Genomic DNA, 14,961 nt, shown 5'->3' with positions numbered 1-14,961 from the left:
AGACGTTCACAATGGTCACTTCCGGCCTCGGATCTGGATTTCTGAACAAAACCACGTCTCTACAGTACAGTTCCAGCATCGGTCACGACCATGCCCCAGCTCTCCAGCAGGGCGCCAATGTCTCTCGCCATGCCCTGGCTTTCCGGGACAGCTCCGGCATCTCTCGCCATGACCCAGCTCTTCAGTACAGCTCCAGCACCCTTCTAGCACTATATGGAGCATTTTACGAATGCTTGTCATGGCCCTCCAAGGTCTTTGTTATGGTGCAAGGAGACCAGAGGCCAAGTAACCAGTTCAGCTTTACAGGGGGGAGCAGGGGTGTCGAGTGCAGCTGGGAGACTTGCTATTTAAAAAAACAAGAGCTGCTTTGAAAAAAAGTCTTGATATTTCATCATTAAGGAGGCACAAAATGAACCCACCAGCCCTCTACCAAGATGATGGATGGGAATTTAGGAATTTTAATGAGACTATCTTGGAAACCCACTTCTCTAGGACCTGAAAGCCCATAGTAGGCTTGAGGAATGACTGTGGGTGAGCCTACACCATGGACTGCTTAGATTAATTATGTCATGTAAGTGATGATATGTCATATAGGCCTTATAACTCTGAAGTGCCTGAACTTCTCGTCTTTCCTGAGTGGCACGGACATTATGTCACACAGCTTAGTGGACACAGCTTTCCAACAGTGGTCACGCCAGTGCCAAACACCAAGAGAATATAACCCCTTTACTCCCACGTGAGAGTCCTGTTTACACATCTCTGGCATGCCAGGGTACAATCCAGGCTAATGAGCAGCCTTGGCTGCCTTACAAAGTCTCGCTGAAATAACTCCCACCTGGGCCACTCACAAACAGCCTAAGAGCATGCAAGCCAGCCCTGAGTGTGTGTGTAACTGCAGCCTGCTAACCACACCTGGGTTACACTCTGGCTCTCACCAGCCTGGGTTATACAGCAGGGTGACCCCAACACACACCCAGTCTTAGATTTTCACCCAGAAATGTATCTCCTGTACTGCCCAGCCCTCTCCTGGACACTACAAATCATATTAAGTCCATTATTCCTGTAAGATTATTCCTGTGCACACAACTTATCACCCCAAAACAGAGTTACCCAGACACTTCCATTCAAACACACTAGACTAGATAAAAGAATAAAACAAGTTTATTAACTACAAAGAGAGATTTTAAGTGAATCCAACTAATGAGGAATAAAAGTCAGAAATGGTTACAAAGAAAATAAAGATGAAACATTTACTAGTGCCTAACTTAAACTATAGCCTATTCAAGCAAAGTTGCTCACCACATGCTTTCAGCTGCCTTCCAGATCAAACTGTGTACGTCAGGCCCTCTTCCTCAGCATCCAGTGAATACTTCCTTTCTCTCTTCAGGTGCAGTGAATGCCATGGGCAAGGAAGGAGGGATTGTCCCTCCTTTTTATAGTTTCAGTCCCACTGTTGAAAAACATTTCAAGCTAGGCACTAGGACACACAGAGTTTATGTGGAAGGATGTTCACAGCTGGCTTTTCTTCACACGATTGAGCTTCCTTTGTTTCCCTTCCTTCTTGATGACGGTTTTCAGATTAAATGCAAATTCAGGCAGGGACATTCCTTTTTTGAAACCACACCTGGTTGCCAACTTCTGCATGAGCAACGTTGTGGGGGAACACTGGTCAGTAACATCATAAAGGAAAATCTTATAAAACTTTACATTCAATGTTGAGACACATAGCTTATCAGGACAATACTGATTAACAACTTCTGAGTTTTCGAATTATACCTCACAAGGCATACTTTGTACAAAGATTATTACAATAGTACGTAGGGTGTGAATACAGGAACGTATTCGGTCCCAGCCTCATTACTACATGTGATTAGGAGTTCCTCTGGCTAAACCTGCAGAACAGAGACATTTATTTTTTCCTTTTCAATCAGTTTTAAAGTGATTTCATTTCCTTGTGTGGTGTGGAAGCTTGGCCAGCACAGCCCCTGTCACTCCCACAAACACCCACCCACAGTATTGAGAGACAGTTTGAAGTGACCTGAGACTTCAGACCAGGCAGGCGAATGACTCTGAGAGCTTGGTTTTATTGGAAATAACCCAGTAGCACCTCAAGGCCCCAATTGAGATCAGGGCCCCCCTTGTGCCAGGTGCTGCACAGATCCTGGCCAAGAGCGAACCCCCATTCTGCTGAGCGTGGCTCAGACACCGGCCGAGAACGGGCCTCCTGCTCTAACCCACTAGACCCCACTCCCTTCCCCAGCTCCTGGGGTAGAACCTAGGAGTCCTGGCTCCCAGCCCTGCCAGGGACGCTCTGGGTGGGAGGTTTCAAGTTCAGCAAGGGGCATCAGGATATGGATACACAGCATCACACATAGTGCTGCCACCTGGATGATTTTTAATTGGCCTGGCCACTTTTTGTCCTGCCTTGCCTGTTGCCAGTGAAAAGATTTAACACATGGGGGTTTGATGTCCCTCTGCCGGACGTGAGTATGGGCAGCCACAGGTGCAGTGAATTTGTATCTACCACGCAGGACACGTGGCTGGGGGCGCAGCTGGCCCTGCTCAGCCTGCGGAACCACGGCAGCTCCTCTCAGCGCCAGGACGTGAGCTGGACTCACAGCTCACCAACAGGGAGGGGCAGGAGCAGGGTGGGAGAGGCGGGTCTCCTGCGAGGGAACACTCTGGGGAAGGCTCCCTCCTGGGCTGAAGCTCCTGGGAGGCACCGGGTGTGGGGGCTCATGATGGGCAGGGCACGGCAAGGGCTCCCTGTGTTGCGTGGAAAGAAAGAACGGCTGTGGCTGCAGCTGTGGGGAAAGGGGCCAGAGCCTCACCCCTGTTCACCACTGAACATCTCTTCTATTCCCCAAACAGGAGTGCCCTTTATTCTTTTCTTATTACATTTGTTAGTATCTCACCAGGGCAGGAGAATGCAGCTCTGAGGATCTGTCATTCCCTAAGAGAACACAGGAAAACCTATATAGGGGTTTCGGTCGGGATGCAATTTGTCCACCGGCAACACTCAGCTTTTTTTTTTTTAACCCGCCAGTGACACCCCACACTTGTCCCGATTTTCTTCCCCTCATCTGGCCACCCTGTGTGGGAACCTCTCAAGGAAAGAGCCTTCTCCACAAGCTGGGAGAACCCAGAGCCCGATTAACCTTTTGTGGGCCCTGGCGCCAAACATATTTTGGGCCCCCACGTAGTGACTGTGGGCTCCGAGTGTGGGCCTGGTGTGGCAGTGCCATTGGTGCCGTAGTATACCTGGTACTGAACCTCAGAGACATTTTTCATTTTGATCACACACCTCGACATGACTATATGCATTGCCATACACAGCTCCCTCAGCCCCCAGTTTTTCTCATTGAGCTGTACACCCATGTGGGTTTACCAGTGTCCGCAGTGAGCAGAACTTTCATAGTGATCAGGGAAACTCCCCACAGATTTATCTCCTTCCTCATTCCGACCTTCTATAGCCATGTCTCCAGTACCCCCCTATGTCACCAGACAATGCATGTGGTCCTAGTCTCAGCTCAATAAAGTTCCACAGCCAGTGGATACCTGATCAGTTCTGACAGCTCCCTCCCTCAGCCCCCATCCTGCCATGTGAGCCAGCCACCTGCAAACACCATTTCCCCAAAGCGAGGACTTAGCCCTTGGGAATCTGAAGACACCAGACTCTCTCCCTCTGCTCCCATCTACATACTAGTCTGTTACGTGATCACCACCACCTCTCCCCATACGTGTTTCCTTTCTACTTTGGACATGCTCCCCAACCAGCTGGAAGCTCCCTCTGCAAGCCTGACCTGCTCCCTCTTTCCCTGCTCCCCTTGACATTCCTTTCCTCCTGGTGACCTCTGTTCCTTGAGGTTAACTCCAGTGTCTTCAGCTGCTCCTAGCTTCATGGACCCAGTAGTCACAGAGCCACCTGCAGCTTCTCTGGCTATAGCCATGGGGCCAATTGCCAGAGCCCAGCCTTAGCCAGCTGCAGCTACTAGCCGCAGGAGGGGTGGCAATGCCAGGGCTGAGCATGCTTGTACCTTGCAACGGCAGCACTAGGGACTCTAAATCCTCAGCGCTGGCCCTAGGCAGCTGCAGACTCTGCAGTTAGGCACTTCCCTCCTCTAGGCCATGGCTTTAAGTACCTGAGATGCCCATCACCTGCAGCACAGGCCACCAATTCCCCACACCCCTTAGCCAGCACCTAGTCGTGCAGAAAGTGCAGCCTGCATGATTTTGGAGACTGGGGTGCCAGGAGGTTCCCATTGCTGAGCAGCAGCTCTGCAACAAGCTCACATGCCCCCACTCTGCTGTGGGACCAGGACCCTGTGACAACAGTGGAGTTACCCTGTGTATAACCAGTTCTCTCCAAAGCCTCTTGAAATGAGTGGTAGCCTTTTCATTGTCTTTAATAGGTTGTGTATAGAAGCAAAGGCCCCATTCTAGACTCTAGGAGCAAAGTGCATTATATGTTGCACTGGTTTACTATTGTAACAGGAACGTCTCACATTACCTAGTGAATAAGCAACTCCTCCTACAGCACCTAACTTTTTCTGAGAGGCTTCCCACCCAATTACTAAATGTAAACCTGCTTCACTTACAAGGGCTGAAAATATCAGGTGGGACGGTCACAAAAGCAGGGCGCTTCTGAATTCACTAGAAGTTTTGGATGTGCACAGAACACGGACAGGACTGGTTCCTGCATGGCTACAGAACTGCAGTAAAGTGGAACAATTTTCAGCTTGTGTGATTGGAAGACAGCTGGATCCATATTATAAGACTGTCCTCCATAAATGAAGAAAAGTTGAGGTGCCTTTATTATTCTTTTGTTCCACTCTGTTTCTATGGGGAATTTGCCAATGCAATATCACAGTCGTCCTTTTAAACAAACAAAGCTAAAGAAAAAATGGTAATGGCTGTTGAAAATAGCAATTCCAGCCCTAGTTAGCACTGGGAAGACCCAGTGATGAGCTGCCAAAATCATAACAACCGGTTCCCTCCTCACCCCAGGAGGGATCATGACCCCCCCCACACTCCTGCCCCATCCAACCCCCCGCGTTCCTTGACACCTCCCCCCCACCCCAGGGACCCCTGCCCCATCCAACCACCCCTTCTCTCTGTCCCCTGACAGCCCCTGGAACCCTTGCCCCTGACTGCCTCCCACTGCCCCATCCAACCCCTGATCCTTTCTAACTGCCCCACCAGGACCCTTGCCCCTATTCAATCCCCCTGTTCCCTGCCCTCTGAACCCCCCCCAACTCCTATCCACCCCCCCATCCCCGAACTCCCCTGCCCTCTCTCCAACACCCCCTCCCTGCCCCCTTACTGCGCTGCCGGGATGTGGCTGGCAGCACTACAGTCCAGCCGAGGCTGGAGCTGGGAGCCCGGGGATGTGGGTCCGGGGCAGGAGTCACGCTGCCGGAGCCAGAGGATGTGGCGGGAGCCGGAGGGCCGGAGCCAGGTAGCTGGCCGGCCAGAGTAGGGCGGCCGGGAAGGGACGCGGGGCCGGGCAGCGGGGGACGCGGGGACGGAGCCGGACGGCAGGGGGACGCGGGGACGGGGCACGCGGGGACGGAGCCGGGTGGCGGGGGACGCGGGGCCGGGCGGGGGGGGACGCGGGGCCGGGGGGCTGGGCGACGTGGGGACGCGGGGCCGGGCAGCGGGGGACGCGGGACGCGGGGACGGGCGGCGGAGCACGCAGGGATGGAGCCGGGCGGCGGGGCCGGGCAGCGGGGCACGCGGAGACGTGGGGCTGGATCCGGGCGGTGGGGCACGCGGCGACGCGGGGCCGGGTGGCGGGGGACGCGGGGCCGGAGCCAGGGACCCGGGCGGCCGGGGAGGGACGTGGGGCTGGGGAGGGACGCGGCCAGGCCAGGCGGTGGGAGACGCGGGGCCGGGGAGGGACGCGGCCGGGGCGCACGGCCCTCCGGCTCCTCCTACTTCAGCTCCATCTTCCTGTTCCTGAGCGGGAAGCCTGCATGTTTCTCAGCCCTCCTAGGCTTCCTCGCAGGAAGCAGGTGGGGGGGAGGAGAAGCAGGGAGGAACATTCATGGGAGGAGGTGGAGGCAGAGCTGAGGTAAGGTGGGGCCGCAGCAGGGAGCGCTTGTTAAATTTAAATGCCCTTTTAGCACCGGTTGTCCCACACGGGACAACCGGTGCTAAAAGGGCTTCTAAATTTAACAACCGGTTCGCGCGAACCGGTGCGAACCGGCTGCAGCTCACCACTGGGAAGACCCCAGCCTTTGCTGCTCAATTTTATCCTTTTTCTACAGCAAGTGACAGTGGATCAGTATATTTGATTTGGGAGAAATGAAGTAACAGCTGCCCAAACTGAGCTTGAGCCCTCCTGAATTTTGAGGGGTTCAAATCTGGAAGGCAGGCGCTAGATTCCCTTTCTGAATATTGGATAAATCTGGAAAGGAAAAGTCAATTTCTGCTTCCGTGGCTCAGAAGTGGAAATCCTCCTGCGTGCCTGGTGCTGTATCTAAAGCTGCCCAGGTCCAGCCTCCCCTCCCTTACTTTTCATTTTAACTTCTCCTAGTGGGGTCCACGTACCTCCCTTGCTAGGCTTCAGATAGAGAGGGGCACTGTCCATTCATTCCACCTAGTTCCTTCTTTGGGGGCTGCCAGGCGAGGTCACAACAGCATCCCTAATCCAGTCTGGGGAAGTCTTCTGAGGGTGATATCGTCTACTCCTTGGGCACACTTGTTCCCCATTCACACTGCCACCCCGTTCCAGCAGCCAGCTCTCCATTCACAGCAAGCTGCAGTGCATGGGGTCTCAGCTTCCCCACTCCCTCCCCCTCCCTTTCTGGTAGATAACAGCCAAGGGAATGCTGGGAAATGTAGTTCCTTCCCCGCGCCAGGGCAGGCTCTTTAGGCAGGGAGCTGGCCAAGGAACTACAGCTCCCAGGGCCCCTTGGCTTCTGAGCTCCCATGCTGGATCCTGCTGCTCGGAGGCTCGGCTTGTGCAGCGCTGCAAGAGGGGAGGAAGCGCGTGTTGTGGGCCCCATTCTGAGCTTGGGACCAACACCATGGTAAATCCAGTACTGGGAGAACCACAGGCCCCACCCTAATAGCGATGGGCTGTGGGGGAGGGGTCCGAGCCCTGCCCCACTCACCTTGTAGAGGGCTGCGGTGATGAAAGCCAGCAGGATCAGGCTCCCACGCTGCTGCCCACGATGATGGGCAGGTAGTTATAGACCTTGGAGCGCTCCACCACCGTCTGCACCTGGGGGAGAGGAGCTGTGAGATGGGGACCCAGGAGTCCTGGCACCATCACCCGCCCCTGTTCTAAACCCCCAGACCCCACTTCCTCCCAGAGCAGGGACAGGACCCAGGAGTCCTGGCTCCCAGCTCTAACCACTAGCTGATGCTCTCTCTATCCCAGGTGTAGTAAGATGAGGCCCTGAAATATACACTCTTGTGTCAGAGGCCCAGTCTGAGGCCTGAAGCTTGAACCAAAGTACTTCCAGGCATTGCTAAGCAAAAGCTGGGCTGTGAGCCAGAGGCAGGCCTCACTCACAGATGTTGGCGAGAAGAGGGTTGTTAGAAGCAGGTGCATTCACATATAAGAGCTAATAAGAGGAACTTGTGCCAAGATGGCACCTGGACAGCCCGATACAAGGACACTCCATAGATATAACAAGGAACAGGCAGGTGCATCTTAAAGACAGGTCAGCACGATGGATAGATCTGTTTGTCTGGAACAACATGATCCAAGGGGAGACAGCACCCTAGTGAGCCAAGGGGCTGTACCTCAATACATCAGTAGGGATGAGTAATCTGCCCTGTAACTGTATAAAAGTAGGTCCCGGAGTGCGTATCTTTGTCCAGCCTAGGGAGCAGTGGGCAGTCCCGCCACTGACTGAGCTGTGTCCATTGCCAGGGCACACATATTCGTAGTACGTCCTGTAGAGTCTATAGGAAACTATTACTGTGCTTCGTTTGACAATAAACCTGGCTCGGGTTCCTTCGTACCTCACTAGAGTCTGTGGTCTTTGGGGGCTCTCTCGGGGTTTGCTGTGTCAGCAACCTGCGCAGAGGGAACACGCACGCAGCCGACTGTTATCATCATCGAACAAGAGCAGAGCACCACACCGGTAGCTACTGACAACACCGGGCACAGTCACTCTGGTACCTGGCGCTGGACGATTCCCTCCTTCTGGGTGTATTTCTTCTTCTCGTATTCAATCCGGGCCTCGCTCACCAGACTCACTTTCTGCAGCTGAGTCTGGAACAGAGAAATTCACTGTCCCTGACCAGAAATGACACAAACCAGCCTGGAGCATCATCCCAGGGGGAACCAGAGCAATTTACAGTCTGTTCACATAGGGGCAATCCCTTGCTCAGCACTGAGATGCAGCCACCTCTGGGGTGAGGCGTGGGGGCAGTTCACTTGGGGGGATCTCTCACCTCGTGCCGAGAGGCAGAGGCAGCTCTCCTACCTGGGAGACCCACTGGAAGCTGACGTTCCCTTTGATCATGAACTCCAGTGGCTGCTGCATTTCCAGGGAGGCGATTCTGCACCGGATCTTCTTACAGGTGGCCACGGAGCAGTCCTGGGGATGGAAGGATATCACCGGGTGAGGCAGGAGGTGTGCAGGGGCTCAGCATGACCATAAGGGTCGGAGTCTCTATGGCAGGGATCCCTCCCCCAGCCCAGCCCCCCACTCGCTGTCTGTGTTAGTGCCAAGGGGAAAGGGCTACTGGGACCAGCACCAACTGTACTCACCAGCAGGGGGCGCTTGCTCATCTGCTTCACAAAGTCCTTCGAACCGGGCGTGTCAGCCTCACTGGTGCACTGAGCCAGGTGGGGCTGTGGAGGGAGAGAGACACAGTGTTAATGGCAGTAAGAATGGGTCACGGGACCTTCCCATCTAGGGGGCACCAGCACCGATCCATCCCCAGGGCAGGGGACTGGCTGGCTCAGGGGCTGGAGCAGGGGTCTTTCCCCCCAGGCAGCCTGTCCCAGCAGGGGGCGCTGTAGGGCAGAGCAGGTGTCACTGGGCCCATCTCACACACACACACAAGGGCAGGGAGAGGCAGGTACCTTGGAGGTGACGACCTCAGAGACGTCCCACACCCGGACCCCGCTCAGCTCCACGGGGAACTGGAACATGACCGAGATGGGGATGCGTCGCTGCCGCAGGTTCTTGACCTGAAAGAAACAGACTCACCATAGGGCACTCCAGGAAGAGAAGAGAACCCAGGTGCCCTGATCCCCAGCCCCTGCTCTAACCCTCAGACCCCACTGCCCTGCCAGAGCTGGGGATAGAACCCAGGAGTCCTGGCTCCCTGCCATCTCCCACCTGCACCCCTCCCCCTCCATGACTAACCCACTAGATCCCATTAAACCACTTCCAATCCCTCCCTCTTGCCCCATCTCCCCTCTTACACTCTGTGCCACCGGCCTCACCTCGTACCGATGTGTCACTGGCACACTTGTCCCTGCCTCCTTGGAGGAGAATTTAATGTACTTGGTCGACTCCTTAAGGCTGGGGAAGAAAAAGGATGGAAAGGAGGAGAGAGACGGGAGAATGTCATGTCCAGAAGGGGGTGTTGTGCTACAGGGAAGGGCTCAGTAGGGGGCACTCTCCCCTTGCAGTCAGTGTTGGCACCTATGACCCTGTGCATGGGTGGGGTGCTGTGCTGCAGGGAACAGGGAGGGGGACCAGTAGGGGGTGCTCTCCCCTCTGTCTCTGCACTGACCTACCTGGTGAGGATGATGAAGATGCCGTACTTGACTGGCAGCTCCGCCCGGTGCTCCATGCGCTCGGTGATGGGGCTGCCATTGTCACTGGGGGGAGAGGAGGGCAAAGGAGAGAGATGTGAGGAGACGCAGGCAGGTAACTGTGCACGGAGGTTGCACCACAGGCCACTGCCCTGCCTTGCTCCATGCACGGCCCCCTCCCACTGCCCCCACCCTGCCCCCCAGCCCTGCCCAGCCCCCTCACCTGCTGGCCTTGGCCGTGATCTGCAGCCTGTCCCCCAGGTCGGCCTCAGGGGAGACATCGAAGGTGGCGATGAAAACGGCCTGGAAAACACAGGGGGGGTGAGAGTCAGGGCCTGGGGAACTGCCAGAGCCTGCGGGGGCGGGGCAGACACAGGGGATCAGGGGGTCTGTTGTATGAACTTAGATGGAATAAATGGGCCCAGAGACGCAAAGGTGTTAACATGACTCTGCCCCTGGCCAACAGCGTTAACCTGGTTTGGGATCCAGAGACCTCAGCCGGCTCCGTGCCATGGAACACCCCATTCACCATCATTTTAAGGACCCCAAATAGGGAAAGGAACAGCCCCTCCCTTTGTTCTTATCTCGCCCAGTGAGGCTTGATTTCCAGCCCCCCAAGTCTGGCCCTTGGTTTGCAGCCCCGGCAGGGCCTGACCCCAGCCCCGGAGTGACCTCAGGGCTCTGTTTGCACTGACTCGCCGGGCTCCCCGGGCGCTTTCCCCAGCACATCTCTTGTCACGGGCTGGGCTGACCCCAGGGAACTGCCCTTCTCTGCTCCCAGCTGGGCTCACCCCTGGGGAGTTCACAGGCCAGGACCCATCCCTACCTCGGCCCCGCTCCTGAAGATGGGGTGGTTGATGTGGCAGGTGCTGTTCCTTTGAGATTGCTCCTCTGAGCCCTCCGCCGAGCTGCACTTAATGGCCATGGCCCTCCTGTTGGACTGAGCACAGGGGACCAGCCAGTGAGAGACGGGGCCACAGACCCCCTGCTGAGCCCCTTGCCCTCTCCCTACAACACACCACTGGCCAAGATCTCCAAACTGAGTTCACAGCCCACTCCCTGCTGCACGGTGCCCCCAGCTGCTCCCTGCAGCACAGCGCCCCCTGCAGAGCCTGCTCCTCATGCCCGGTGTGCGTTGGGGTACCTGGAGCAGCAGGACCCGGCGGTAGGACAGCGCGGCCGGGTAGAAGAACTGCACCGTGGTGCTGTAGGAATTCTCCCCGTGGTTCTGGATGGAGACGGTGGTGTTGAGTTCAGGGGTGATCCCCACCACCAGGGTGCTCAAGCTAAGGGGGAAAGGAAGGGGTGAGTTTCCTCAAGGCCATGCCCTGGCTGCTCTGTAAACTTCCTCTAGCAGTGGCCAGCCAGGGACCCCAGTGCTGCGATCTTCACCACAGCAGTGCCCCCCACCCAGGATCCATCAGCACTGGAAATCCAAGGTGTGATCAAGCTGGACGGGTCCCCCCATGGTGGGTGTTTTTGCGGGGAGGATTCGGTGACTTACCCAGAGAAATTGAAGGAGACTGCTAACTGGTCATCGCAGCGGCCATCCGCGTCGCAGTCCTTCTGAAACGGGAGCTGGGGAGAGACCAGGACAGCAGGATCAAGTGGGTGGGGACTGGGGAGGGGGCTGCAACACCATCTGCCAGAGTGACACTGCAGGGACTCAGGGGCCCTCCAGTTACCCCAGCACCTCCCAGTCCCCTGCACAGGGGACAGCCAAACCCATCATCAGCCCCGCCCTTGCCACCCACCCACCCACTCACCCATACCCCTCCTCCCCCTTCCACCTCCCAGCTCTGGCCAACAACAGTATCACATTTCTAGGAGTGCCAGGGCAGGGGGCCAACCTGGCTCATGGGGGGATGGGAAATAGGGCATTGGGCCTTTCCCCTCTAAGGGGCCCTGGCCAAAATAAGTTTTGAACAATTTCCAGCAACAAATTTTTTTTTAAACAAAAATATTTTGGTTTTTCGACAGAAATTTTGGGAACTTTGAGAAGTTGGAATGTTCCCACCTGGGAGAGACAGGTCTGTAGCCAAGGCAAACTGGGCATCCATCTCTGTCGCCCTCCAGTGCCTGCACTCTGTGAGGGGGTTAGGAAGCTGCTGCTGGATCTGAACTTTGCAGCCTCTCGCTTTTGAATGCCAATGTCACTGGTTAGATCCCTGCAGCAGAGCCACCATGGGGCCTGGCTCTGGCACCTTACCGAGCCTGCAGACACCGGCACAGAGTCCTCGCTCAGGATGGGTCTGAGGCCTCCGGCGGCAGCGATGGGCTCCCCCATCAGGGTGTAGCTAAGGCGCAGGGTGATGGGGGTCAGAATGTCTTCGGGACAGAGCTGGGGAAACAGAAAGACGTTGGGCCCCAGAAGGGAAAGTGGAGCTGGGACCCAGAGAGAGGTTTGTTCTCTGGGTGATTTGGGAGTGAGGGGCAGACACAGTGGGATGGGAAGGAGCCGGGACACCCCCACACTCACAGGTAACATTATCCGGTACGTCTCACATTTCTTCTCAATGCTGAGCCGCAGCTCCCTGCTCAGGACGGGGCCGGTGGAGTCGAAGGTGACTCGGATCTTCGTCCGCCCGGGGTCCAGGGCCAGGCTGTACTGGATGGTGCTGGAGATCCCATCACCTATAGGGGAGGGGGAATGAGGGACAGAGAGATACAGAGTGGGAATCTCAAGGGGAAATGGGACACGGGCCCTTCCCTCTACGTCACGCTGGCTCCAGTCTAGCCCCAGGGCAGGGAACTGGCTGGGTCAGAATACGGGGGGGGGGGGGGGGGAAGGAGGGTGTATGGTCTGACCTAGGCTGTCCATGGTGCTCTTAGTGACGGTGAAGCAGACCTCTGCCCTGCTGGCCTCCGTGTTGAGCTGCTCCTGCCCCTGGCAGTTGAAGGCCGAGGTGGGGATGGTTGGAGGCTGGAAGCTGATGGAGAACCCGACTCTGAGCACCGGCCGGGACCTGCCATGGGGGGAACAGAACCATCACCCAGCTGCTCTCTGCAATGAGGTCAGCCCCCCTCCCTTTCTCTCCAGAGCCTCCCACCCAGCCTGGATGTCCTCACAGCACCCCAGGGAGACAAGTTATGGACACGCAGCTCTGCTAGAGGAGATGCTGGGGGGCAAAAAAGGGAGAAGCAAAGCAAGGGCAGCAGGTTTGTATAATTTTTGGTGGTGCCCAGAACAGGTCCAAGTCCTGTCTTCCCCCACCACCCTGCCACACACACACCTGCCTAAGGCTTTCAAGGGAGTTTGGGTGCTGGGTGCAGGCTCTTGCCTGGGGGTACGGGTTCAGGAGGGAGTGCCAGTTCTGGGAGAGAGAGTTTGGGAGAGGGAGGGAGTTTGAGGTGCCACACAGAGCCCCCACACTGCACTCCCTGGACACACCATGCCCAGCACCCCCACCCACAAATTCACAGTGCCCTGAACATCACTAGCCCTGCACCAGCACTCCACTGCCCTCAGCCCCACCTCAGCCAAAAGGATCAAGGATGGGGGAGGAACCAGGGAGGTGTTTAGGGGCAGCAGGTGGAACTCGGACCCAAACTTTGGTGGAGCCAGGCCCCTAGGCCAGGAATATTCCTGGAGCCTGAGCACCACGGGCTCATGCAACTCGCCAGCCCTGCAGCAAAGCTATCGTGCTTTCTCCAGTACAGGTGAAACAGACAGACAGACAGAAACACACACACAATGTATTGCTACTGTGTGCGTCCTTGTCTACACTACAGATAACTGAGTTTAATGAAGCATGGCAGATTACTGGTTCTCAGTCTCAAAATGTTGTCTCAAAGCCTCCCTGATTCAAAAAGTTCCCATTGTGCCCCTCCAATAGCCATGGTATCTGGCTGCTCAAAATCAGCATCCAGGTGATCTGGCTCAGCACTCCACTCCAAGCAAGCTTTTCACCCTTGGCCCCACAGCAGGGCCGGCTTTAGGAAGTGCGGGGCCCAATTCAAATAGTTTCGATGGGGCCCTGGCAGGGATGACTTAAAAAAAAAACATGTAAAAAAACACATGGGGCTTATATTCACCGGGCAGTGCTCTGAGTCCTTGGCGGCACTTCGGCGGTGGGTCCTTCACTCGCTCCAGGTCTTCAGCGGCATTGAAGGACCCACTGCCGAAGTTTCACCGAAGACCCAGAGTTAGTGAAGGACCCGCTGCTGAAGTGCCGTCGAAGACCCGGAGAGAGTGAAGGACCTGCCGCTGAATTGCCACTGAAGACCCAAAGCACCGCCCGGTGAGTAAAAATTAAAAAGGCGCCTCTAGCCAGGGAAGGGATTCTCTCTGGGCGTGGGGCCCTCTTAGGCATGGGGCCCGATTTGGGGGAATTGGTGGAATAGGCCTAAAGCCGGCCCTGCCCCACAGGCAGCTCTGACCATTGGAATGTTTTCCTCACTAAGATCTAACCTTCCCTAAAGGCATCGCCAGCGTGCTTTTAATGTGCCAAAGGCACATTCCATAGTCATTCTGCATCTAATCAGTCTGTTGTTGAAGCGCTCCTTGCTGCTCTCCAGCTTTCCCATTTAAGGCTCCATGAGCCATGGGAGTAAAGGATATGCTGGGCCTCCCAGGATCACGATGGGCATTTCAACATCCCCCACTGGAATCTTTTGGTCTGGAAAGAAAGTCCCTGCTTGCAGCTTTCTGTGCAGGCCGGTGCTCCTGAAGATGAGCATATCATGTACCTTCCCAGACCACCCCACGTTGATGTCAGCAAAACACTCACAATGATCTACAAGTGCCTGCAATAACATGAAGAAGTGCCCCTTTCTGTCAATGTACTCTGTCACAAGATGGTCCAGGACCAAAATTGGAATATGTATTCCATCTATCACCCTGCCGCAGTTAGGAAATCCCATTTCTACAAAGCCATTCACTATTTCACGTACATTGCCAAGAGTCATGGTCCTTCATAGGAGGATTTGATTAATGGCCCTGCACACTTGCATTAACGCAGCCCCTGTGATCAACTTCACGACTTCAAACTGATTCACAACCAGCTGGTAGCAGTCAAGGGTCACCAACTTCCACATTGCAATCACCATGCACTTCTCCACTTAGAGGGCAGCTCTCATTTGTTGTCTTTGCACTGCAGGGCTGGGGTGAGCTCTGTACACAGTTCCAGGAAGGTGGTTTTCTGCCTCCAAAAGTCCTGCAGCCACTGCTCATCCTCTCAGAGCTGCATAACAGTGTGATTCCACTAATCAGTGCTTCTTTCCCATGCTCA

General features: G+C 55.7%; 1 protein-coding gene across 3 annotated transcripts in view; it reads right to left on the bottom strand.

The window, feature by feature from the left end:
- Positions 1-1,162: 1,162 nt before the first annotated feature.
- The window catches only part of LOC123368289 (integrin alpha-D-like), a 128,219-nt gene continuing 114,420 nt past the window's right edge, over positions 1,163-14,961 (bottom strand). Inside the window, exons 20-28 of one of the 3 annotated variants that reach the window (XM_045012954.1) lie at positions 9,954-10,033; positions 9,713-9,796; positions 9,416-9,494; positions 9,050-9,157; positions 8,732-8,815; positions 8,445-8,558; positions 8,138-8,230; positions 7,119-7,228; positions 1,163-1,635 (exon numbers count right to left, since the gene is read on the bottom strand). In XM_045012954.1, the coding sequence (XP_044868889.1) occupies positions 7,154-7,228; positions 8,138-8,230; positions 8,445-8,558; positions 8,732-8,815; positions 9,050-9,157; positions 9,416-9,494; positions 9,713-9,796; positions 9,954-10,033 (717 nt within the window). In that variant the 3' untranslated portion in view covers positions 1,163-1,635; positions 7,119-7,153. The remainder of the gene's footprint in view (positions 1,636-7,118; positions 7,229-8,137; positions 8,231-8,444; positions 8,559-8,731; positions 8,816-9,049; positions 9,158-9,415; positions 9,495-9,712; positions 9,797-9,953; positions 10,034-14,961) is intronic. The other 2 variants (XM_045012956.1, XM_045012955.1) reach the window with 2 other exon arrangements.

Source organism: Mauremys mutica, chromosome 4, assembly GCF_020497125.1.
Source record: "Mauremys mutica isolate MM-2020 ecotype Southern chromosome 4, ASM2049712v1, whole genome shotgun sequence".
NCBI classification, from domain to species: domain Eukaryota; kingdom Metazoa; phylum Chordata; order Testudines; family Geoemydidae; genus Mauremys; species Mauremys mutica.
Note: the sequence above shows the minus strand (reverse complement) of the source record. Positions and strands in the feature narration are given on the sequence as shown.